Raw genomic sequence first — 23,839 nt, forward strand, 5'->3', positions numbered from 1 at the left:
TACAGCCAATCAGAGGTCCGAATCTAAAACAGGAAGTGGCGTTTTGCGCGCATCAACCAATCGCTGCTTCAGAAAGAGCAGCGCCTCTGCCCATTTAGCGCATTTATTCGTCTCGTCTGTGACGTACCGGCAGGCTTTGTGTGCTTTCAATATATCACATTGAACATATTTCCATATAGACTATAATCCGGTAAGTATTATTTATAAATTCGACCATATTCATTGTATTTGCGCTTTAATCCACGCATTAGATGCCCATCGTTCATTATATGCGCAGGGGACAGTATGCGGAGTGCGCACTTAGCGCGCGAGGGGGTTGCTGCATAATTTGTGACCGAGTATTTGTAATAAACATCGCGCTGTCTCTCGTTCCAACCCTCTTTAGATCTTAATCCGCATTTATTGTTATTGTACACACATCTAAGGCGTATGCTTTCATTTAAGTCTGTCAAATCATCCAGTCTCACGCACTGGATGTAAGGGCACAGGAACTACTTTTCTCTTCTCCCATTTCAGTTGGATGAAATCACATTGCGCGTACTTAGACAATTTTTGAAGTGACGCGGTAGCGCACTGAATATCTAACCCTTTTAATACAGTATATTTTATTTTATTTAGAATATATATGAACACAAAATGTGGTTTACTCACTCGTTTGTTTGTTTATTTATTTATGTAATTTGCAGGATGAGGCGGTTTTGTAAACGCAACCCTTGACGTTGAAACTGGTCGGACCTGAATGCTGCCAGAGCCCGGTGAATATTGTGAGGGTCTTCATTCAAACATGTAATTTACCTGTCAAATCTAAAATTAAACCCTACATTAAGACTTATTAATACAGTAAATACCATGGGCAACAATAACATTACTGCTTTTCTAAATGTATATTGTAAAGGCATGTAGCTCAGTAAACATTTTATATTTCAGAAACATGGACGCGGATTTGTTTATGGAGTGTGAGGAGGAGGAGCTGGAACCATGGCAACAGCAAAATTCAGCTGATGATTCAGTAGGAAATGCTGAAAGCAGTACTCCCACTGGTGTGTAATTTTATATATTCTTTCTGTATTATTTATAGTTAAATGTATGTTTAAATTAAGAAATATTTTAATATCATTATGCTAAAACCTGTCCTTCTCCACTGTTTAGTGTCTTCTACTCCTTCCATGGTGGTTGATATTCCAGCTGAGCCTAAGACTGTGATGATCCCAAACCTACCACCCATTGTAAATACGGCAAACACGGTTCCGCTGATCACAAATACATGTGAGTATCTTGTTGCTTATGGCACTGTTGAGTGATTATCAGTTCTTTTGCCTATTAAATGAAAATTCTGTCATTATTTACTCATCCTCATGTTGTTCCAAACCCGTATGACAGTCAGGCTCTGTTCTGTTGAACACAAACTAATTATGAATACTATCTTGGCTGCTCTTTTCCATTTAATAAAAGTGACTTACAACTGGGGCTGTTAAACTTTAAAATGACAAAAAAATATATTATTAAAGTATTTAAATTAAATTTGTGTGATGTGTGAGCCATATATTTAAAGTGTTTTGAAGGGAGAGACTGAAATTCCACTCATAATCCATGTCAAAACTCAGAAAGGGAGCACAAAAGTGGTATAAACTCCAAAAATGGTACACCAGTTCCATCGCCACCATCTTGATGACAGCATTTTACATTTTATCTGCACTACTCCTTTAATCAGATATTTATTCTTTCAGTGACTCAACGCGTGGTTCCTGCTGCTGTGCCAGCAGATATTCCTAAAGCAGTGCAAGGGCAGCAGGTCTTTTTAGCATCAGGAGGAGGAGGGCTGGGCACTGTGGCTCTGTCGCAGGTTCTTCTGCCTGGGACATCTCCTATTGGCAATGCCACCAACACCCAGCCGATTTACTTCACCACACAGGTGCTGCCATCTGACCTCATAGATCCCAGCTCATTTCTGGTTATCTCAAAATTTGTTTATCAAAATGTTTCCTATTGTGTATGATACAGGGTCTTCCTGTGCATAATATCCACCCTGCCCAGCCTGGCCAGAGCCCAATGAGTTTGGTGCTGAATGTCCAACAAGGCCAGACTGTTCGACCCATTACTTTAGTCCAAGGTATGTCGAAGTGCGCCTTAAGCTTCTGTTTTAGTTTAGCAGGTTTTGATTTGCTCATTGATTGATTAACAATGTTTCATTTTTATGTCTTTTCAGCACCTGGTACACAAATTTTTAAACCAGCTGTTGGAGCAACCCAAATAATTACCCAGCCAGCTCAAATAAGGGCCGGAGCGCCGGTTGCAAACAGGGCCCAAACGCCTAGCACTTTTAGCACGGTGCAGATCCCTGCTACTCTCACTATTCGTACCACAACAGCGGTCGCCCCACCTGCAGTCAATTCTCTGGCCACCATGTCCTCTACAACCCTTACTCAGCCCTCCGCAGCACGAACCACAACTAAAATCGGTAAGATGCTCCTGTTGAGAACGGTTCTCTCTATTCATTACAGAACTAAACTCTATTTCTGTTTTTTTTTTTTTTGTCTGTTTGTTTTTTGTTTTTGTTTTAGACAAACACTTTAGCTTGTATTTTTTAAGAAACCGTGAAGGTAGGGAAAAAAAATTGAAATACTTAGGGACAAATTTGAATTTAATATTCTGCTGCAAGATAAAATCATGTAAATGGGTATTTATCACAGCTGGAACACTGTACTGACCAATAAGCATCCAGGACTGAAATGTATCTGTTTTAAAATTGTATTTATTCCTATTTACAGTGACAATAAAGCCAGGAAATGGACCCTTGGACATGCAAAACATAATGAGCCTTGTGAAATCTGTTAACCTTCCCGGTGGAGCTCAAGCACAGACGTTTGTTGTCATGAGCAACCAAAAAACCAATAATGGCACTGTTGTTTCCTCTGCTGTCCCTGTCATGACACATAATGTTGTCCAAAGTAAGTTTGTTTGTTCTGTTCTTTGTTGATGTGTCTTTGTTAATGCATCAGTTTCATACTGGAGTAAAGCCATGCTGATAAATTCCAAACTTTTCTTTCTTTGTAGCAATCCCTGTTACACATACAACACCATCAACAATCTCTAATTCATGTCCTCGTTGTGGCGCTCAGTTCAAAATGATCGAGGCTCTACGGAGTCATATGTGTGTAAGTATACTTTTTTTTTTTGCAGATACTTTTATATTTATCTGGTTCATCTATTCATCTAAAAAGTGGTTAATTAATCTTATCCCCCCTTTAGTTCTGCTGCCCAGATCTTGTCCAGATGGCCGACACAAGCAGTACAGCAACTGCTGTTAACACTCCAGCCACGCCACCTAAGAGTGTCTCTGTTGTGCCTAGTATCAAGGTGGATAGCCCACCTACAAAGGCTGGAGATACCCAGCCCAGACTTGTCATGCTGGTGGATGATTTCTACTACGGCACATTTGAGGGGAATCGAGTCTATGTACCAATGGACAACTCAAAAGAACCATTATCATTCAAATGCCTCTCCTGTAACAAGAGACTGAAGAATAATGTTAGGTACGTTGATGGACAGTCAAGTTAGGGTAGGAATTATGGATATATTTGTCTAGTTGCAGATGATATTTCCCGGTGCTTCTTCTGAACTTGGACTGAAGAGGTTTTCTTTCATATACTAGAATGCTGCATTTAGTAAGTGCTTGTTCCCTTGCAGGCTTATGAATCATATGAGGTACCATGTTGAGTTGGAGCAGCAAAATGGGGAGATGGACACGCACACGTCCTGCCAGCACTGTTTCCGCCGCTTTCCCACACCATTTCGTCTTCAATGCCACCTAGAGAGTGTCCACACTGCCATTGAGTCATCTAGTAAGAACTTTTTCCAGTTTTAATACTTCAAAGATCTTTTAAGTATACACTACCATTCAAAAATTAGGGCTGTGTATGATCGTTTTTTTTTTTTTTTTTTTTTTTTAAATGTTTTTGAGAGAAATCTCTTATGCTCACAAGGCTGCATTAATTTGATCCAAAAATACAATAAAAACAGTAATACGGTCAAATATTATTATAATAAAAAATTACTTTTTCCTATTGTAATATATATTTAAAAAGTAATTTATTTCTGTGATGGCAAAGTTGAATTTTCAGCAGCCATCACTCCAGTCTTCAGTGTCACACGATCCTTCTGAAATCATTCTAATATGCTGATTTGATGGTCAAGAAACATTTTTTATTATTATCATTGTTAATTACAAAGTTTAACCATCATAGAGCGAAAGTTTATCATTTGCATGTTTTAGGTTCTGTCAGTTTAAACATTCAGGTGATTTTAAACCATTTTAGGGCAATAAGATGCGAAAGAGAACTGAAATCAGAACTGCTCTCTTTGGTGAAAATTTCTGCTTGAATGGACACATACACGCAAAATGCCATTCTCGGCTAATATCCTTGTAAACACAGTTGCTTATGGCTTACGTGAGTGTAAACACCTGAGAAAGAAAATGGATGCTTATCATTATATTGGATCCGTGCATTAGGTCTTAAAGTGACAGCAGCCTACTATTCTTGCTGCTGTCTTGAGTCATCAATGTTAATTAAACAACAAAACACAAAGAGAAAATAGCTTTTGTAGCTTTGACAAATATTAATTATATTAATACAGTGAAGACTATGCAGTGTTATTTTACATTTGATTATTCAATTTCTGTATTGAAATACTGTATGACTTACCTGAAAAACATAAAGCATTTTTTATTCCATTTGTATCTTTGTTCTATTATATTTATCTATGCTTGTAATTTGTTTATTTTCTTTGCAAATTTACTACCCTACAAAACCACCTCAATCATTCTAGAATGATTTATTACTTCCAAATAGAATTATCTAAAAGTCATATAGTGAGAATTTTTTTTCATATCGCAATATATGTATCGCACAATAACAAAATATCGAAATATCGTGCAGCCCTATATCACCGTTGAAGCGGTTGTGTTGCTTAACATTTTCGTGGAATATTTTCAGGATTCTTTGAATAGCAAGTTTAAAAGAACAGCATTTACTTAAATTAGAAATCTTTTGTAACAATGTAAATGTTCTTCAGTTTTGATCAGTTTAATGCATGCTTCCTGAATATGATTATTTTCTTTCAAAAAAATCTTACTGACCCCAAACTTATGCATGTGTACAGTAATGTTAGATATAACTGTATTTGTTCGTTACCAAGAATTCTCTAATGATGACAACATTCAGTCTATATGTTATTCCAATTAAACATGTAGATGGGTGATGTTGTATTTTCATCAATGAAATTTATCCTTATGGAACTGTCCTCACATAATTGGATTTTACATTTTATGTGTCCCACCACCTTGTGGTAATTTTCCGAATACCATAATATTCTTATGCATAAGAAACATTAGCAGCTTTCCTTACAGAGAATCAGGTCATACAGATATAGATGAAGCTTTTAGATACATTTAGCTTTCTAGAGGTTGTTCATCATCCCACACTTGTCCCAAAAAGTAAATTATTCAGTATTTAGAAGGCCACCAGTTTTTAAATCACCAGACAGATTTTAAAAAAAAATTGCTTGCAAGACTGGTTATGCTGGTTAGAGCCTATGCAGATACAGTTTTTTTTTTTTTTTTTTTTTTTTTTTTTTTAACAGACACACTGTTGCTATGTGCATTAGTGTATTTGACTACATTCAAACATAAAATAAGTTACTGGGGCAACAAATGTTTTTTTTTTTTTTTTTTTTAACATTAAAACATATTTAATTTTAACACATTTTGTATCCAGATGGTGCATGTTTGCCCTGACCTTTTTGCTGGTTTGCTACAGTGTCTGTAAACTGCAGTAAGTTCAGTTTTGTCAGCTGATTTATTTGTTGTTATGCTTTCTGTTCAGCCAAGTGTAAGATATGTGAGTGGTCCTTCGAGAGTGAGCCAGTGTTCCTGCAGCACATGAAGAACACCCACAAACCTGGAGAGATGCCTTATGTGTGCCAGGTAAATTAAGTGAAATTGACCTGGATGAACCTTGTGACCAGTCTTCATCTATAATAGTAGGAGTGTCTCAGAATCTATAATGCCTTGACACTTTCAGGTGTGTGAATACCGCTCCTCCTTCTACTCTGATGTGTTTAACCACTTTCGTACCTGGCATGAGGATACCCGCCACCTTCTGTGCCAATATTGCCTCAAGGTTTTCAAGCATTCCACCAGTTACCAGCAGCACTATATTCGTCATCAGGTGAGCATGTTATAAGAATAAATTATAATATAATAAAAAAGAAATAATAATTGCATGTATAAATATTTTCAACACATTCTCCTTTTGCAGACTATTTGCTGCTTTTGCAAAGTCTTACTGGTCAATTAAATAGTCTGGTGTTTTTTACACTTGGATGAGGGGGTCCATAAGGGTGCATTGTTTGAATATTTTGCAAAGAAAGATGCATGCCATGTGCTCCTATGTGCATTATTGCTTGACTCAACAGATACACATTTTGAACTGTGTGACTCTGACTATTCTTTTGTTCTCTCCAGAAGTCAACGGTTTACCACTGTAACAAATGCCGTCTCCAGTTCTTGTTCACAAAAGACAAAGTTGAGCATAAAATCAATCACCACAGGACTTTCCGAAAGCCTCGTGAATTGGAAGGACTCCAGCCTGGGACAAAAGTAAAATATATTTGTCTGTTTAGGGGCTTTCGCACCAGAGGGACGTTTTCATAGTTCCTACAACTGTTGGCCGAATGACCCTCTTTTTGCCATATTCACACCACAGAAACTGTGAACGATTTTAGTTCTAGTAACGCCTTTTTGGGGCACTAAATTAGCCTACTTCAGAGTAGGGTCTAACCCAGCACAATAGGAACTACCAGTGACGCAAGTATAAGCATGTGAAACACCGGTACATGTCATTTTTTTAAAAAAAAACATGTAAACACAGATTATAGCCTATGTATTAACTCCAAGAACTAACTCAACAACATGGAAAACAGTGATAGATGGACTTCTCAACTTCTCACTAAGGAGAAAATCCAGCACAACTTTGACCAAGGGACCAAGCGAAACATGATTATGTATCTGCTCAGCTAGCAACATTTGGTATCAGCCACAAAGCAAACACTTTTTTTTCTTTTTTCTCCATATTCAATTTACTTTCTTTGTATAACAGGTCTATCTAATAACGCAGTAGGTAAGACTGTTAAACAGATCATAAACTAATGAAGACTGAGAATGGGAGTGCAGTGTGTTCAAGCTCTAGTGTTCTCAGCACTGTCAAAATAAAAATCACATAAACAAGCACAGCTTACGTCACTTCAAGAGTTCTTACTGGTGGTGCAAATGCAACAAGTGAAATGACCCTAGGGGAACATTTAGTTCTCGGGGGAACCGCCCTGGTGGCTAGTTCCTATAACTAAGTTCCTATAACTAAGTTCCTATAACTACATGGTGCGAAAGCCCCTTTTGTTTGTTTGTTTGAGAGCAAGTTCAACTATTGCAAAAATCTATATTGTTTTATATGTCATCTGCTTATTTCTAGGTGACCATTAGGGCATATGTTGGGACAAAGAAGTCACCAGGTCAGGCATCTTCAAAAGCATCCACTAATTTTCAGAAGAATAGTGTAGGCAGTTCACAAACATCAGCATGTAGTGGTGATCAGCAATCACAACGACATGGACCTGGGAGGAAACAGGTCAGCAAGACGTTTGACTACTTGTCCAAGTTCCAAGAGCAGAGGTAAGCTTGTGTTGCATTTTACATTAAACCATTTCTACTTCATATCAGAACTTTGAAGTATGTACTTTTGGTCTTCCTCTCTCCAGGGCACTATTGGGCAGACATAAGTGTGTGGAGTGCACTTTTGACATTCCAGACTTTGCGAATCACTACCCTACTTATGTTCACTGCTCACTTTGCTTCTACAGCACGTGCTGTTCTCGTGCTTATGCAAACCACATGATCAAGTAAGTCAAGTCATATATCTTTCTTTACATCCTTTTGCACCTCTGTAAATGAGAAAAAGCTGTGGCACTTGAAATTGAAGTTTGAAATTTAGTTTGGTATGCCAGGCAGTCAATGTGACAATATACTGATTTGCAATTAATTTTTATTTCAGCAATCATGTTCCTGGAAGAGTCCCAAAAGCTTCTAAAAAGGGGCCTCCGAGGTAATATATTAATGTTTTGATTTTTAGTTCTATTTTACATAATCTGAAACAGTATTTTATGGGTAATTTGGTGCTCTGTTGTAGCGGTGTGAAGCTGAACTGTGCGGGTTGTGAGTACTCCACTGCTCTGGGAAATTTGATGGCCAAACATCTCATTAAGTTCTCTAATCACTCCCACTGCATCTTCACTCGTAAAGGTGGGTGTTCTCCAACTCAACAAAACATTTGTGTTTTTCCTGAGTCTTTGGAAAATGTTGTCTTTCTGCATGCTTGTTTTTCTTTCTCTGCTTTCTTACTCCTGTAGTTAGAAGGCATCCGACTCTATTGTAGGTGTCATTAATTGCATGATTATAATACTAATATAGTACTAATAGACAGAAAAGTAAAAATACCTTGGAGCTAAATTAATAGTATCATGACAATCACTGCTACTTGAATCTTGTCAGTACAACTTATAACTAAATGACATTTACTTAACAACAGGGTCCAAAATGAATACTTGTCAAGTGCCATATGCATGTAATGGGACTAAAAAGATTTTTCCTGGGTGTGTAAAATTCTTTTGTAATATCAAAATAATACAAGTTCACAATGTAAGACCCGTTAAATTGCTGTACAATTGCTGGATTACCTTTTCAGTAAATGTACAGCATCTATGATTTACACATGTAACAACTTTTTATCTTTTATCCATATCTACAGGCTTAATTAAGCAGCTTGTAGTAATTACATCACTTCGTTCAGAACTTTGTAATTGGATCAAACTCTTTGACGGCAGATTTCTTACATCAGAGCATCTTATTGACACACCCTGCTTAGCACTGTATATTTCACTGCTTGAATGTTATTTATTCTGTTGATAGACACCTACAATAAAGAAGGATCATTTTTCCATGCATTCGTAGCTAAACTCAAACATTACAGATATGCTTAAAACATTTGCAAAGAGGCCAGTCTTGAGTAATAGCCCGCAGTATGTGATACACAGCAATCACACATGTGGGGTATGAGCTCAAGCTGTCCATTGTCAAAATGGACAAACGGGGGCCTTTTGTACTTGGTGTGACTTTGCAGGACTTACTGGCAAGCCTTTGCAAGAGCACTCTGGATGAGTAAATGAGTATTTACACAAATCCTACTGCACACCACCTGAACTGGAGAATATCAGGAGGAGTAAAAAAAAAAAAAAAAACCCTAAAATGGGTTAATTTAGAAACATGACAAATGAATAACGACAAGGACTATCCATCGGGAATTTATCTGCTGCTTCTGAGCTGCTTATTGTTTTCTTTTTCAAAAGCTAACTGACCTATCAGAACCACATATACATTGAGCATGGTGTTATAAAATGGATTATTGGTGATGGTAGAGACTCCAAGGAGAAGACTAACTCTGTGTTCCTGTAATCCCTCCCCTCCCCTACAGAGTGTTTGGAGACAGATATTGAGTTCTGCCAGGTTGAGGAGGAGGTGGAGGGTCCACAAGGGGATGAAGCTAGTGATGTTGGGACACAGCCTGACTGGTTGTCCATGAAGGAGTGGAGTGTGCCCAAAGAGGAAGGAACTGTGCCAGAATTCATGGACAGTTGTGGCCCACAGCATATAATGGCCAGAAATAACGATGTCCTCGACTACTTCCAGCTTCTTTTTCCCGATGTCCTCTTTGAGCAGATTGTTTTTGAGACCAATTCATATGCTACTTATTGCAGCTCTTTGGGGCAGGGGGATCCTTCCTGGCACTCTGTGTCCATTGAGGAAATCAAAGGTTTCTTTGGTCTCACTATCCTCATGGGCCTTCAAGGCCAGGTGGAGCCAGAGTTGTACTGGTCCTGGGACCATCACCAAGGCCGCCATGGCTCCAGAACATGTGAGCTCTTTTACAGGACCATGTCAGTCAAACGCTTCAAGCAGATCAGCACTCACATCCGAATGAGCAGCATGCTTATGGAGAATGAAAATCAGAGTGCTGACAAGTTGTCCTTTTTTCAGCCCATGCTGGGCATTCTGCAGACAAGCATGCAGGATGCCTACAGGCCAAACAAGTGTCTGACAGTCGATCAAGCTTTTCTACCAAGCCATGACAAAGGAATCGCTCAGGAGAAGAGTAGAAATTCCCAGCCAAGGATATGGCTACTGTGTGACTCAAAGTCAGGCTACTGCCATAAACTGCTGGTCTTAACACGACAGGAGAAAAACAAAGACTTGGGAAAATCAGTTGTACCGAAACTCATAGAGGGCCTTGAGGGTAAACACCACCACATTTTCTTGTCCAGCTCACTTGCATCTGTGCCACTCATGCGGGAGCTTTATGACATTGGTATATACTGCTCTAGCTCCGTCCTGCCCCAAAGTTCAATTTTGCCCAAGGAGTTTTGGGATGAACCTCCATTGAACAATCCAGGTGATTTCCAACAGTATGAACACACCTCACTCCTTGCCACCAGATGGAAAGATAACAAGCAGCTGGTATGCCTCTCCACAAATGCTGATGCAGGCCAGCCAGATGTGGTGTGGAGGAGATCTCCCACTAAGATTGGTGAGCTTTGCACCATTGAAAGGCCCCAGGCCTTTAAGTTGCTCCAGGACAACATGCGTGGTGTTGACATCTGTAACCAGCTGCTGACGTGCAACCAACTCGGTGGGCTGGTTCTTGACACCAATTGGCGGCGTCTCTTCTGGTTCCTTGTCAACTTGAGCATCATCAATTCTTTCATTGTTCTTCGAGAGACCCGCAAAGACAACCCACCCGGGTGGTTTCAGGGGGGTCACTTTTCCCAGGCCATCTACCGTAAACGTCTGGGGTACCAGCTGGCCAAGTGTGCCGAAAGATATGCTCGCCAGAACCAAGTCCATGATAGCATGCTTGAGCAACAGATTGTAAAAAAAGAAAAACCAGAGACTCAAGAAGGGGTCAGACATCGATTAGCCAAAATTACTCGTAGGACAAGGAGATGTAAAGTTTGCAACCTGAAAAACGAGCGTCATGAGAGTGTATATGGCTGCACAGCGTGCCGTGTGAATCTGTGCAAGCGTTCTTGCTGCTTCTGGGACTTCCATGGTTTCTCACCTAATTTCCAAGGTTATAAAGTTCAAATACTGACACTAAATATTAATCAATGTATTTCTGAATGTTTGCTCTCTATTCAGATGTTGCACAAAATTAAAGAATAGTTTTCAAACAGCTTTTTAATTGGCATGCATTAAAGTGATAATGCATTGTATTACATATTTTTAACATGGAAGATAACCTAAACACATTATTTACATTCATTGTCCTAGATTATTATAATTCATGTTAATTTTTTTTCCTGTACAGGTAACGCTAAAGTTGGATTCATTGATTCTAAGAGGTATGTATCTTTAAAAGATTTGTTGGATTCACAATTGTAAAACCTTGAAATTTGAAATTAAATGGAATGTGCAAAGGCTTCTTTTTTTTTTTTTTTTTTTTTTGCAAATTTTAAGTTTAAACATTTTTCATGTTACACAGACCCTGGAAAGTGACGCACTATTTCCCTTCCAGGGAAGGCACGGAGCCTGGACTTAAATATAGAACTGAAATGTTGGAAAGAAGCCTGCAGAGGTCTTCAGTGGACGTCAAAACTTTTTCTCATAGTGCCGATGCTAATCTGGATGAAGATGTGGACCAGGAAATGGCCCCTCTAGAAGACGAAGACACTGACTCGGTCTCTGGGACAACAGAAAGCGATGAGGACATGCCACATCAAACAGTGGCTGGACGTAAGGTAGAGGGAACGGTAACCAATACACTTTCACAACCTGTGAAAAACAGAGAAGAGACTCTGTCTATTCATCAGCGTCGAATACTACTCCTTGCACTGTGCTCTGGGATTCAGAAAGCAGCTAAAGAAATGGAAACCAAACCTCAGTTGATTAAGACTTGGCTTCAAGACAAAGAGGATCAATTAAATGAATGCAGCAGCAGGATCTGTGGAGAGGCCGTTGATCGTCTAGTAGAGTGGGTTCTAACACAACGGGAACAGCAGCGTCCTATCAGTGAGGCGAAACTGTTTGAAAAAGCTTCAGAGCTCCAAAGCCAAACCAATGAGAGCGGTTCTTTCCGTATTTCTTACGAGTGGGCCGTGAGCTTCATGATGCAGCACAAATTGGGCTTGGATACCTCTTTCACTGTACATCGGGAACTCCCTAATGCCATGGAGGAAAACTGTCGTCACTTCACAGAGTTGGTACACAGTCAAATAAAGACAAACAACGTCCCACAGTGTGTCATTTGTGCTATGGACCAGCTTTCTGTTTTTGTGGACTTCAACATGCTGAATGAGAAAACCAGAATAAGCAGAGAGACCGCCTTTCAGTTTACTGGGTCTGGGAAGCCTTTTGTAAAGATTTACCTTGCAATGCTTGCAAACGGTACAATGCTACCTGCAGCTCTCTTCACAAGTCAGACCGCAAGCATGCTGAGCAGAAGCCCACCAGACTCAATCCTACTTATGGGCAAAGAGGAAGGTTTCAGCGCAACGGAAGAGCTAGAAGTTTGGGCCACCAAAGTTTGGAAGCAGCATCTAGACTCGCAGAATGAGAACAAAGCCCTGCTGGTTATGGATAGCCATCATTGTCAAACATCTGAGAATATCATATCCACAATCAGTAGCACCAAAGTCTTCCTCGCCACCGTTCCAGCTGGGTGTACGGGCCGACATCAACCTCTAGAGATGTGTGTACGCCCTGTGCTGCAAAAGTTACTTCTTGCTCGTTGGGCACAACAGCCTAGTGATGGTGCATCTGGAGTTAAGCCTGAAGACCTTGTGCAGCTTCTCTTATCTTGGTTGGAAGAGGCCATGTCTTGCTTCTCTGGTAAGACTGAATTCATTCAGCACTCGTTCTGCTTGGCCCGTGTGCTTCCTGATCAGGAAGCACATACAAATTTGCCTGGTAATCCATTGGAGCTGTTCAATATGCTGTCAGAGACCACGCTTGGACCTGAAGTAGTAGATCTTGAGTCAGAAGAAGAAGAGCCAATGGACACACATACAGTAGACAAAGTGAGTCAGGTAACTGAGAAAATTGATCTGACACTGGACCAAGATGATACAGAAAATGAAGTTGAACAAATGAAGGATAAAGACGTAACACCAATTGAGATAAAAAAGACAGAACAACAAAAGGAAAAAAATGATGAATGTGTGGAAATTGCAAGCGAGTCCACAGATTTCTCCCATTCATCCCCTGAATCTGAGACCCCTTCACACAACTCTGAACAAGATAATTTCTCAGAATCCGGTCTGGATCCCAGCACTTGCCAAACTGACTCGGCAAACAGGTGATATTTGATCTACTAAGAGACACTGTGTAGTTGAACAGATGGATTTGGAGTCAGACATACCTATTTGGGCTGAATGTGACTGAGGATATTTAATGTACAACTTATTGTGTAGTGGAGTGAAAATGTAAAAACATTTGGAAATCTTTTTTTTTTTTTTTTTTTTTTTTACTCCCTAAATACTGTATAGATTTACAGATTAAACATTGCATGATTGACTTTTGCTAAGTTTTCTACTGTTTGTTCGTTTTGTTTATTCACTAGTATAAAACAATATAATATCTTCCACAGTTTTAGGCTTTTTTTTGTCCATGGACATATTATGTTTAGATTCTACAGCCGCTTAAAAGTTAATCAGTGTTTTTACATCTGCTTATGTTTCAGTCATTCTGAAGCTGTAATGAGAGCCAGATTAAGGCCCACAGAGGCAGATGATAAAAAAAATTACACTTGAAATGAAAAATCAAGCAAATACTATTTCAAATAGTACTAATTGATATTGTTTAATTTAGTGATAACTTTTTATCTTGCATTTGGATTGTCCATTACTCAACAATACAACTTTTGTTCCATAACTTTACAGAGTCTGTTAAAGATGCAACACGATTACTTTATGTGGCTGTACTAAAGTCCAGATTGCAGTGTTGGTTGGCAACAGACTCTTGATTTCTTCCATTTTGGTTATTTATCTACTTACAGACCGTTTGAACCATGATACACGCTGAAGAGTCTTAGCATTGTGGTATTGCAGCAGCAGTGAATGAAGTGCGATCAGTGAATGTATATTCAGTATTACTTTCAGCATCTGAATTTACCGTAGCACCCACAGGATAGTGTAAGTACACTCCAGGTGACATCCATTGACATTCAATTCAAAGATGTTCTGTAGCACTTTATTGGTGCCCTTCCATGTTTGTAAAGGTGCTTACTTTGATTTCATCTGTTTGCTGCAACAATTTTGTGTGTAATATACATGTACTAAACAGTGAGACTTTATGTAAAGTAGTCTGATTATGAAGGTAAGTGGGAGTTTGTATAACGGGGGTGTTTTTGGATGTGTTATTTTGATTAAACTGTAAAGAAAACTAATCAAAAATTGATAATTTAAGAGAAAAGGTGTTACGTGTGTGACTTGGCATTCTTTGACATGAATAAACTTTACATAAACTCAGTTTGTGCATAAAGCCCACTCTTTTTACCATGCTTCTGTAACAGAGTTGGAATTGTACTTTGTTAAAAGTATCATATTTTCTTATTGTATTGTGAATTTTATCATTTTGAGAACACATTTTGCAGTCATTTTTATTCATTTTCTGTTTCAATCATAAACCTGCACATCGCCCCTTTTTGTACCTCCTTTGTTCCCGTAGTTCGCGTTCCCCCTTCCCCCCTCACAATGCTGCTGTGTATTGATGAGGGGGTCAGATGTGCACTGCAGTCTGAAGACAATATATATGTGTTTAATTGTCTTCTTCAGGATCAAATAAAATAGTGGAAAGCAGCTCTTGGTGTCGTCTTGGTGTTCAAGAAGAAGAAGAAGAAGACTCGTTACACTTCCCTGCTTATTTCTTTAAAAGGTTTTCACATTTTGTGGGATACAGCACCTGTAGTTTAAATACTTTGAAATTCGAATTACAGTTCTGCACCCTTGCTACCTTAATTCAAATTCAGGAACTGATTTGGAGGGTCGCGCGCAACCCTAGATTTAGCATTCACTAAACAAAACTAATCTCTAACACATTTGTTTTCGGCCCTGGCAAAGATTGTATAGCAGCTGCAGATTTTCTCTTACCAATGAACTTTAACTGTGAGAAAGTTTGTTCAATAGGGCAAATACCCCAGAAAAGGGGGCTGTATTTCCTGTTTGTGGGCTGATTTCCAGGGACCGAGGTGGCAAAGCGACATTTGATCTTTTTATTCTTCAATTGAATACCTGGGTGTGGTTTTTCAGGATCATCTCACAGTCCCAGTGGTGTTACAGCTGAAAGAGTTAATCCAACAGCGATATAAAAGTTTTCTGCAGGTCCGACGCGCTGTATTGGGTCAGTGAGTTTCCGCCTGTGCAAGCAGCAGCATGGGTAAGTTTCACTTTTAATGCCCGTTTTGCAGCAGTATTTATTACACTTTATTTCAAGCACTCGATATTTTCATCGTTATGTTTAGGACGCAATTGCTCCAGTTTGGAAGAAAGTATAGCTTCAGATTTTTTCAATGTTATAGGCCTAGGCTTACCTGTCAAAATCATTGAGGTAGAATTCGTGCCATATTGTAGCTTCGTAGTGAACTAAATTTGCGTTTTAACGTTTTTTTTTTACCGAGGCATGTTGACTTTAAAGCGCCATGTAATCAAAATCGAAGTTTAATCCGTGGTAAAATCAGTGGTTGGATGGTGTTAACGTTTTTCAATGTCATTGCGTGACAACCAATTGCACTTAGTTTTACTTTTCAGTATATATTAATCTCGTGTAATAGCCTACAGAAGTAATTGTTAATACAAATAATAATAAATAAGAAAAAACATATACATTTAATGTATTTCTCATTGATTCCTCATTGGGCTTTTCAAGGAATTTACATAATTTAACACGTTTAAAAACGTTTTGTGTGTGTGTGTGGCGTATAATTCAGAGTTTCACTTTATTTCCACAACACTTTTTATTCAGGGATGGTTGTTCAGTGAGGGGGCTGACCTTCACTTAACCTATAAACATTTGGCTATCAAGGGAAGGATGTTGAACAATTCTTGGCAAGACATGTTGTCTCCTGGATTGTGACATCAACCATCTGTTGTAGTTGGTTTGTGTGTTTGTACGTGTATTTTATAAACATCTTCAGGGGCCAGTTTTTCAAAAAGTTTAATCTGGATCAGAATGATCTGTATTTGGAAATCGCATATTTTGCTATCCAGGATCAGGTAATCCATTTTACTTTTGTGTTGGTTTTTCAAAGCAAAATTGGATTGGATCACCCTGATCCAGATACACACTTTTTCAGATGACCAAATCTGGATTACCTCGTGCACTAAAGCAGGGCAGCAGGGGTGTCCAATCCTGCTCCTGGAGGGCCACCATCCTGCAGAGTTCAGCTCCAACCCCAATTAAACACCTGAACCAGCCAAGGTCTACTAAACTTCCAGTCAGGTGTGTTGAGGCAAGTTGGAGAAAATTCTGCAGGACAGTGTCCCTCCAGGACCGAGTTTGGACACCCCTGCCCTAAAGAGACATGGTGAAAGAATATGAGATGCGGGGGGAAAAATTTTTCAATGTTTTTGCATTTTCTCAGAAAACTTCTACGCAAAGTACTTTAGACTGGTTCATCTCTTATGATTGTGCCAATGTAGTTTACAAAACAGTGATTAAAAAACACTTTGAATTAAATATAATATTTGTTTAATATTTACAGCTGTTTGGGGATTATTTTATGGCACCAAAATCTTTTTTACTTTACTGTGTTACCAAAAGGCTAAATATGTAGCCTAATATCTACTTCTAATTTATTACTTTAACAGTTAAACTAATCAAGAGCAAAATATGTATACAAAATGTGTATGTATGTTACATGATAAAAATGTTGTATTTTTTTGACCAGTTTTAAAGTTTTCTTACACTTTTGTTCTTGAAATCATTATAATCCAGATTTTTTGGATCAAAGGTATCCCAATCTTACTAAAAAAAGTTTTGAACAATACAAACTGATGATTTTATCCAGATCAAAATCAAGATAAAATTTTGTGATCTAATCTGATTTCAGAATCCTTTTTTTCCTCTTGAACAACCCATTTTCAAGATTTGATCCAATCTGATCGGACTACTTTTGAACGATTGGCCCGAGGGCAGTAAAATGTACTATTTAGTAATAGTTCACTTGGCAAGGCATCATTCATGCCTTTTAAGAATGAACAGTAACTTGGGACTCACACTCATATAATGCTGCACTATGTAGGCAAATAGATCATCACAAATCCCATTTTGGAAAAAACAAAAAAATAATAAAACAAAATAGGCCACTTCTTTCATTCAGTCTGTCCTTTTTATTTTAGTTACGAATGAAATGCAATAACAAGCAAAATTGGGTTTATGATAGGATACTTCCCAGATTCCCAGTCTGTGTGACTGCATGAATCTTTAATTTCTGATAGTTTGAGTGTAACTCAGATTGTGATATTTGAGATCTGACATTTGATGTCTGCTTTACAGCTTCAACCTGTTCAGGATGTGGACCAGGATATAAAACCCCTCTGGATGCTATGAAAGGTAAGTTGCTTTAAAGCATAAGACAACATACTGTGTGAATTAATAAACTGGTAGAATATATTAACATGAGTTAGAGTTTCGTAGTTGCAAGTCACTACAAGGTAGTGGTGATCTTTGCACTAGAGATTTACTGTCAACATCTGATCTGGCAGCTTCTCCTCCCTACCACCAGAGGTCCCCCTTACTTGCAGATTGGCATTGTTCTGCATTGCTTGGTTTGCTTTCTGCTGTACCTCATGTTGCCATGTTGCTTATATTGTAGTGAACCAGGGTCCTTACCAGTCCCCAAACATGACTGACTGTTTTTTTTTTTTTTTTTTTTTTTTTTTTTTTTTTTAAATTAGCTTCTGAATTTGCCTACTTCAAATCTAATAAAACCCCTCGCCATACATAATAAACCTTCCTCAAGTCACTGTGCCAAATAAAAGTTACTCTGATTCAAATAGTTAAAATAGTCACACTACAAAATTACTGTTTTTTGTTTTTTCGCATTTGCTGAGTACATTTCTAAATGATTTTAAACATTTTATCAGACACAAATGCTTTTAAGCTGATAAAATGCATTGTGACAGTTAAATTATCATAGGTTATTAGAAATTATTATGTGCATTAAATTATAATACATTTTTAATATATAAATGTGATTGATCTAATGTGAATGGGAAACCAATACACATTTTGTCTTTGCAAAATTTAGTTTTTAATATAGTTTTGTTAATATATTTAAAATAAATTCTCTGTTCAACTGGCTATATGCACATATAAATGTGCATATAAAAACACCATAATCATATACATTTTTAAAATTTAATAAGACAATTATTTTGATTTGTATATTTAAGCTTGCAAAACATGTAATAGCAGATTTTTTGAGCACTTCATCAAATGTTGTGGACACAAATGCTACACCCTTTTGGGAATTAATAAATTATAGTAAACAAAGATCAATAAATATTTAAACTCTACACTTAAACATAAATTCTTCCAACAGGTCCTCGAGAAGAGATAGTATACCTGCCATGCATTTACCGCAACACAGACATCCAGAAACCCGACTATCTTGCAACTGTTGATATCAATCCACAGTCTCCCAATTTTTGCAAGGTAAAAGCAAATATGTTATGTATATGTATTAATTATTTCATAGTATAACTGTTACTTTAGTAACATTTTCTCCATTTTGTGATGGTCTAGGTGATTCACAGGTTGCCCATGCCCAATCTGAAGGATGAATTACATCATTCTGGTTGGAATGCCTGTAGCAGTTGTTATGATGATCCCTCCAAAAGGCGCAATCGTCTAATTCTGCCTTCCCTGATCTCCTCCCGTGTCTACGTCGTTGATGTAGGGACGGATCCTCGGGCCCCACGGCTTCACAAGGTTCACAAGAGTCTGTCTAAGATTGGAATACACATATTTTGATGGTGTTAACTTTGTGGGTAAACATCTGGGTTAGTAATTTGATGGAGTAAAATCTCAGGAGCACTTTAAAAAAGAACTGGAGAGTTACTTAAATTACTTTTTCACTCTTGTGCCCCTAAACGAGAGTTGCTCCAGAAGGCCTGTTCTTACTCCTATGCATATGCTTGCAATTTGTTCTCTTTTACTGCTTGCTAGTTTGGTTAACTCAGACCAGCGAATTTGTATCATTTAAAAGATGTTTGACCGATGGGCATCACAATCTAAAAGATAACCCACTTGGGTGAACATCATATGTCATCTTGATTTAAAAGCTATATTAAAGGAATAGTTCACCCAAAAATGAAAATTATACCATAATTTACTCACCCTCAAGTCATCCTAGTTGTATTTGACTTTATTCTTTCAGCAGAACACATAATATCCTGGCTCTTCCCAGCTTTGTAATGGCATTGAATAGTGCCTGAGTTTTTGAAGCTAATCCACATGACTGTGTTAATAAATGCCTTCTGAAGCGAAGTGATGGGTTTTTGTAAGGATAATATCCATATTTAAAACTTTATAAACTATAATCATTGGCTTCCAGCATGACTGTACATGACTGGCATGACATTATGTCCTGTTGCCCATATTGATTGGGGTCCAAAGTAATTTTGTTTAACATCTACAACATAATGCTTAACATCAAGTGTGACTGCAACTTAATACATAACTGTTGACTCTGAGAAGGTTTTGCTTTTGCCAAATCGGTGAATTCTTTCCGTCTCTGTCCTCCTCCAGATAGTCGAGCCCACAGATCTGTTCTGGAAATGCGGCCTTGCCAACCCCCACACTTCTCACTGCTTAGGTAGTGGCCAAATCATGATAAGCACCATGGGCGATCCTTCTGGCAATGGCAAGGGTAAGATGCTGTGTTTACCTCACTGTATTCACAATACAAAGCAGGCTTATTTTTTTGTTTGTGTTCATTGTAAGGTGGTTTTGTGTTGCTGGATGGCGAGACTTTTGAAGTTATTGGCAACTGGGAGCAGCCAGGTGAAGCAGCACCATTTGGTTATGACTTCTGGTACCAGCCTCGCCACAATGTCATGATCAGCACCGAGTGGGGAGCACCCAAAGCTTTGGGAAATGGCTTTAACCCTGCAGATGTCAAAGCTGGTATGTGCATGTTCAAGAGTATGTTTGATGCATTGTAGCCGACTGGCAGTGATGATCGGATTTGTTTGCAGGTCACTATGGGCAGCGCCTCCACGTGTGGGACTGGACCACACACAAAAGGATTCAGACTCTGGATCTCGGGGAAGAGGGTGCTATTCCTCTAGAGATCAGATTCCTGCATGACCCTGCTGCGGCTGAAGGATTCGTGGGCTGTGCGCTTCAGAGCACCGTCTACCGCTTCTACAAGACTCCGGCAAGTATATAAAAAGCCCTTTCACTGTTTACTGTTCATCTTTTCTAGTCTTTTTTATAAAGGCTATATGAATGCTAAAGGCCTTAATTTTTTTCAGTTTTTAGGCAATTAATGTTTTTGGCTTCAAATTCTGTTTCACAGAAAGGGGACTGGGCTGCAGAGAAGGTCATCAAAGTTCCTAGTAAAAAAGTGGAAGGTTGGGCTCTTCCTGAAATGCCAGGTGAGTGCTTTTAGAAATATTCTATAGTATAGTTTTTTTGTGTGGTTTTTATTTATTATTAATGAAAATACAGGGAAGGAACAAATAACAATACGTATATGCACAATGTGATTTCCAAAAAGATTAAAAAAGAAAAAAAAAACAACTGAAGAGAGACAGAGGGAGATTATACACATAACATACTAAAGTCTAAAGAAATTATTAAAATATTGTCTGGAGAATATTAAATTTGTGTTTTTTCTTCATATTGTTAATGTAAGATTTATCAACCTTTATATCTGACTGTTAAAAACTAGGGCAGTCAATAAAATAGTTATGATTATAATTATTAATTTATAATTTTATTATTTTAACTATTTATAATAATACTACTGATACTGTAATATGAAATTTAGTAAATGTTTTTTTTTTTTTTTTTTAATCTTGTATTAAACATTGATATCTAACAGGCCTGATATTTAATTTAACATTAGTAAAATGTTTGGATTTTTCTTTTTTTCCCCTCTGAAGTTTTTCCTGGACCCCAGTTTAACAATCTTCTGTAATGGAAAAATATAAAAATATAAAAATATTCAAATATTGTCTGGAGAATATGAATTTGTGTATATTTTTTCTGTATATTTTTATTGTAATGACTTATTTTATATATATATATTTTATGGGATTCATTTCCTAATTTTGGACTAGTTTTTTGAAAATGGATTTACTAAATTTCATTGCAATGTTTAAATTTTGTATTAAACACTTCTAATATATGAAAATAGATTTAGTAAAACTAAATGTTTTATCTTTCTCTCAATGTTTTCCCCCTTTTGAATTTTTCCTAGACCCCAGTTTGACAATCTGCTATAATGGCAAAAAGTTAAAAATATAAGACACTGTTACTCATGGATTTTTTTTTTTTTTTTTTTTTTTTGCCATAGGTCTCATTACAGATATCTTGATCTCATTGGATGATCGCTTCCTGTACTTCAGTAACTGGTTGCATGGAGACATTCGACAGTATGATGTCACTGACAGGAGGAATCCACGTATGGTTGGTCAGGTAAAACAACTTTGATTGGCAGGATAAAGACAAATTTGTCTACATTTATAGAATCATAAATGAAGTATCAAAACAGCAGAACTTGCATTTTTAATGAATGAAATGCATTTTTGAGGTCTTCCTTGGAGGCAGTATTTTGAAAGATGGAGCAGTGAAAGTATTGGAGGATAAAGAACTGGACAGCCAGCCAACCCCACGGATAATAAAGGTACCTTTTCATTTCCAAGTATGCTTCATGTGAGCTCTGTGTACACATTAGAGTTAGCCATTTATGGAGAGGAAAACAGCCTAAGGCTGTTGGCAACTAACTAATTGACAGATGACCTAGCTTATTGTCCTCCAAATCATTAGGTCATACAGAGCTAAACAGAGCAATTAGAGCACATCATTTGCTGGAGGTTAAAATGTTCTTTTCCTCATCAGGGAAAGCGGGTGCAGGGAGGCCCTCAGATGCTGCAGCTGAGCTTGGATGGGAAACGACTGTATGTCACCACTTCTTTATACAGTGCCTGGGACAAGCAGTTCTACCCTGATCTTGTGAAGTGAGAAAAAAATCTTTATTAGAAATGTCATTTTAGTATTTTGTGTAAAATATAGGTATGAAAGCCTGTTTTTGCCACAGAATAAAAACATAAAAAGGTAATTGCAAATTAAGTCAGAATTGCGAGATATAAACTCACAATTCTAACTTTATAACTCGCAGATGAGTTTACATCTCACAATTCAAACTTTACAACTCGATTGCAAGTTTATATCTCACAATTCTGAGGAAAAAAATCAAAATTGTGAGTTATAAAGTCAGAATTTTGACTATATTTCTCAGAATTACAACTTTATCAGAATTGTGAGATAAAAAGTTGCAATTACTTGAATTTTTTTATTCCATTGCAAAAACTTTCATACCTATATTTATATTTTATATCTCAGAATTTTTTTATATTTCGCAATTCAGACTTTCTAACTCGCAATTGTTTATATCTCCCAATTCATAACTTTTTTTTATAGATATAAACTCAAAATTGACAGAAAAAAGGTCAGAATTGCAAGATATAAACACGCAATTGCAAGAAAAAAAGTCAGAATTGCGAGATACTGTATAAACTTGAAATTGAGAGTTATAAAGTCTGAATTGCGAGATAAAGTCACAATTCTGAGAGATAAAATATAAATATATATAGGTATGAAAGCTTGTTTTTCTCACGGAAAACAAATTTAACAGGTAATTGCAACTTTTTATCTAACAATTCTGAGAAATAAAGTCACAATTCTGAGACAAAAAGTAAGAACTGTGAGATAAAAAGTCACAAATACTCTATTCTGTGGCAGAAACAAGCTTCCATAATATAGGTCAAGTATTAGAGGCTAGTATAGGCTGTTTAAATTGTTTCAGAAATTACCTCTTATTTATTATGCTTCTTTTTTCACTTTAGGGAGGGGTCAGTCATGATGCAGATTGACGTGGACACAGATAAAGGCGGCCTGAAGCTCAATGAGAATTTCCTTGTAGATTTCGGAGCAGAGCCAGAAGGTCCTGCACTTGCTCATGAGCTCAGATATCCTGGTGGAGACTGTACTTCTGATATCTGGTTATGAAAATTGGGCCAAACCATCATGTTCCAAGGAGCAGAATTATTATTCCCATATTCTCACAATTGAGTGCAGATATATCATCATTATTACGATCATGTTTAGCCAAATCCTTAATCATATTATGTGTCTATTAACCATTCCAAGAGTGAATTATGTTTTGAATCACATCTCAACTGCAAAAACTAATTTTCATTGTCTTTGTACCCTTTCTACTATTTTTAAATAAAATACATATTATGTATCCCAGTGAACTCAAAGGCTTTGTCATTTGTTGTTGTAATGGCTTTCCAAATCATTAGAATTGCAAAGCAGATTTTAAACGCATGATGCAAGTGCACAGAGAGAGTACACACTCACCATTATAAGTGCACATATTTTTGAAGTATCCTGTTTCAAATATGTTCTAACATAAAACAGTCTATTATGTTGTATTTTGGTTTTCAG

General features: G+C 37.5%; 2 protein-coding genes across 7 annotated transcripts; both read left to right on the forward strand.

The window, feature by feature from the left end:
- Positions 1 to 57: 57 nt before the first annotated feature.
- On the forward strand, positions 58 to 14,628 carry pogzb (pogo transposable element derived with ZNF domain b). 5 transcript variants are annotated; one of them, XM_048211608.1, is made up of 21 exons: positions 58 to 190; positions 687 to 786; positions 928 to 1,040; positions 1,150 to 1,266; positions 1,728 to 1,912; positions 2,002 to 2,110; positions 2,207 to 2,458; positions 2,769 to 2,948; positions 3,055 to 3,155; positions 3,250 to 3,533; positions 3,688 to 3,842; positions 5,883 to 5,983; positions 6,081 to 6,227; positions 6,524 to 6,658; positions 7,527 to 7,726; positions 7,813 to 7,953; positions 8,106 to 8,156; positions 8,241 to 8,353; positions 9,582 to 11,234; positions 11,472 to 11,505; positions 11,646 to 14,628. In XM_048211608.1, the coding sequence occupies exons 2-21, from the start codon at positions 740 to 742 to the stop codon at positions 13,459 to 13,461; spliced, it is 5,934 nt and encodes a 1,977-aa protein (XP_048067565.1). In that variant the 5' UTR covers positions 58 to 190; positions 687 to 739; the 3' UTR covers positions 13,462 to 14,628. The 5 variants fall into 5 exon arrangements, with proteins under 5 accessions (XP_048067565.1, XP_048067567.1, XP_048067566.1 ...); XM_048211610.1 differs by having other exon boundaries at positions 11,679 to 14,628; XM_048211609.1 differs by having other exon boundaries at positions 6,527 to 6,658.
- On the forward strand, positions 14,160 to 23,652 carry selenbp1 (selenium binding protein 1). 2 transcript variants are annotated; one of them, XM_048211620.1, is made up of 13 exons: positions 14,160 to 14,292; positions 15,409 to 15,535; positions 17,654 to 17,710; positions 18,702 to 18,814; positions 18,905 to 19,090; positions 19,910 to 20,030; positions 20,105 to 20,287; positions 20,359 to 20,540; positions 20,682 to 20,760; positions 21,684 to 21,805; positions 21,921 to 22,013; positions 22,229 to 22,347; positions 23,236 to 23,652. In XM_048211620.1, the coding sequence occupies exons 2-13, from the start codon at positions 15,532 to 15,534 to the stop codon at positions 23,396 to 23,398; spliced, it is 1,422 nt and encodes a 473-aa protein (XP_048067577.1). In that variant the 5' UTR covers positions 14,160 to 14,292; positions 15,409 to 15,531; the 3' UTR covers positions 23,399 to 23,652. The 2 variants fall into 2 exon arrangements, with proteins under 2 accessions (XP_048067577.1, XP_048067576.1); XM_048211619.1 differs by lacking the exon at positions 14,160 to 14,292 and having other exon boundaries at positions 15,151 to 15,535.
- The last annotated feature ends 187 nt before the right edge of the window (positions 23,653 to 23,839 follow it).

Source organism: Megalobrama amblycephala, linkage group LG13 (genome assembly GCF_018812025.1).
Source record: "Megalobrama amblycephala isolate DHTTF-2021 linkage group LG13, ASM1881202v1, whole genome shotgun sequence".
Classification (NCBI taxonomy): domain Eukaryota; kingdom Metazoa; phylum Chordata; class Actinopteri; order Cypriniformes; family Xenocyprididae; genus Megalobrama; species Megalobrama amblycephala.

What these genes read in the sequence shown, in the direction of transcription:
- pogzb (XM_048211608.1), top strand. Translation starts at nt 740, where the DNA reads ATGCTGCCAGAGCCCGGTGAATATTGTGAGGGTCTTCATTCAAACAT. An exon ending in TCTAAAAAGGGGCCTCCGAG is followed by an intron (nt 8,157 to 8,240) that starts GTAATATATTAA and finishes GCTCTGTTGTAG; the next exon opens with CGGTGTGAAGCTGAACTGTG. An exon ending in TTTCTCACCTAATTTCCAAG is followed by an intron (nt 11,235 to 11,471) that starts GTTATAAAGTTC and finishes TTTCCTGTACAG; the next exon opens with GTAACGCTAAAGTTGGATTC.
- selenbp1 (XM_048211620.1), top strand. An exon ending in ACCGCTTCTACAAGACTCCG is followed by an intron (nt 20,541 to 20,681) that starts GCAAGTATATAA and finishes TCTGTTTCACAG; the next exon opens with AAAGGGGACTGGGCTGCAGA. An exon ending in GGCTCTTCCTGAAATGCCAG is followed by an intron (nt 20,761 to 21,683) that starts GTGAGTGCTTTT and finishes TTTTTGCCATAG; the next exon opens with GTCTCATTACAGATATCTTG.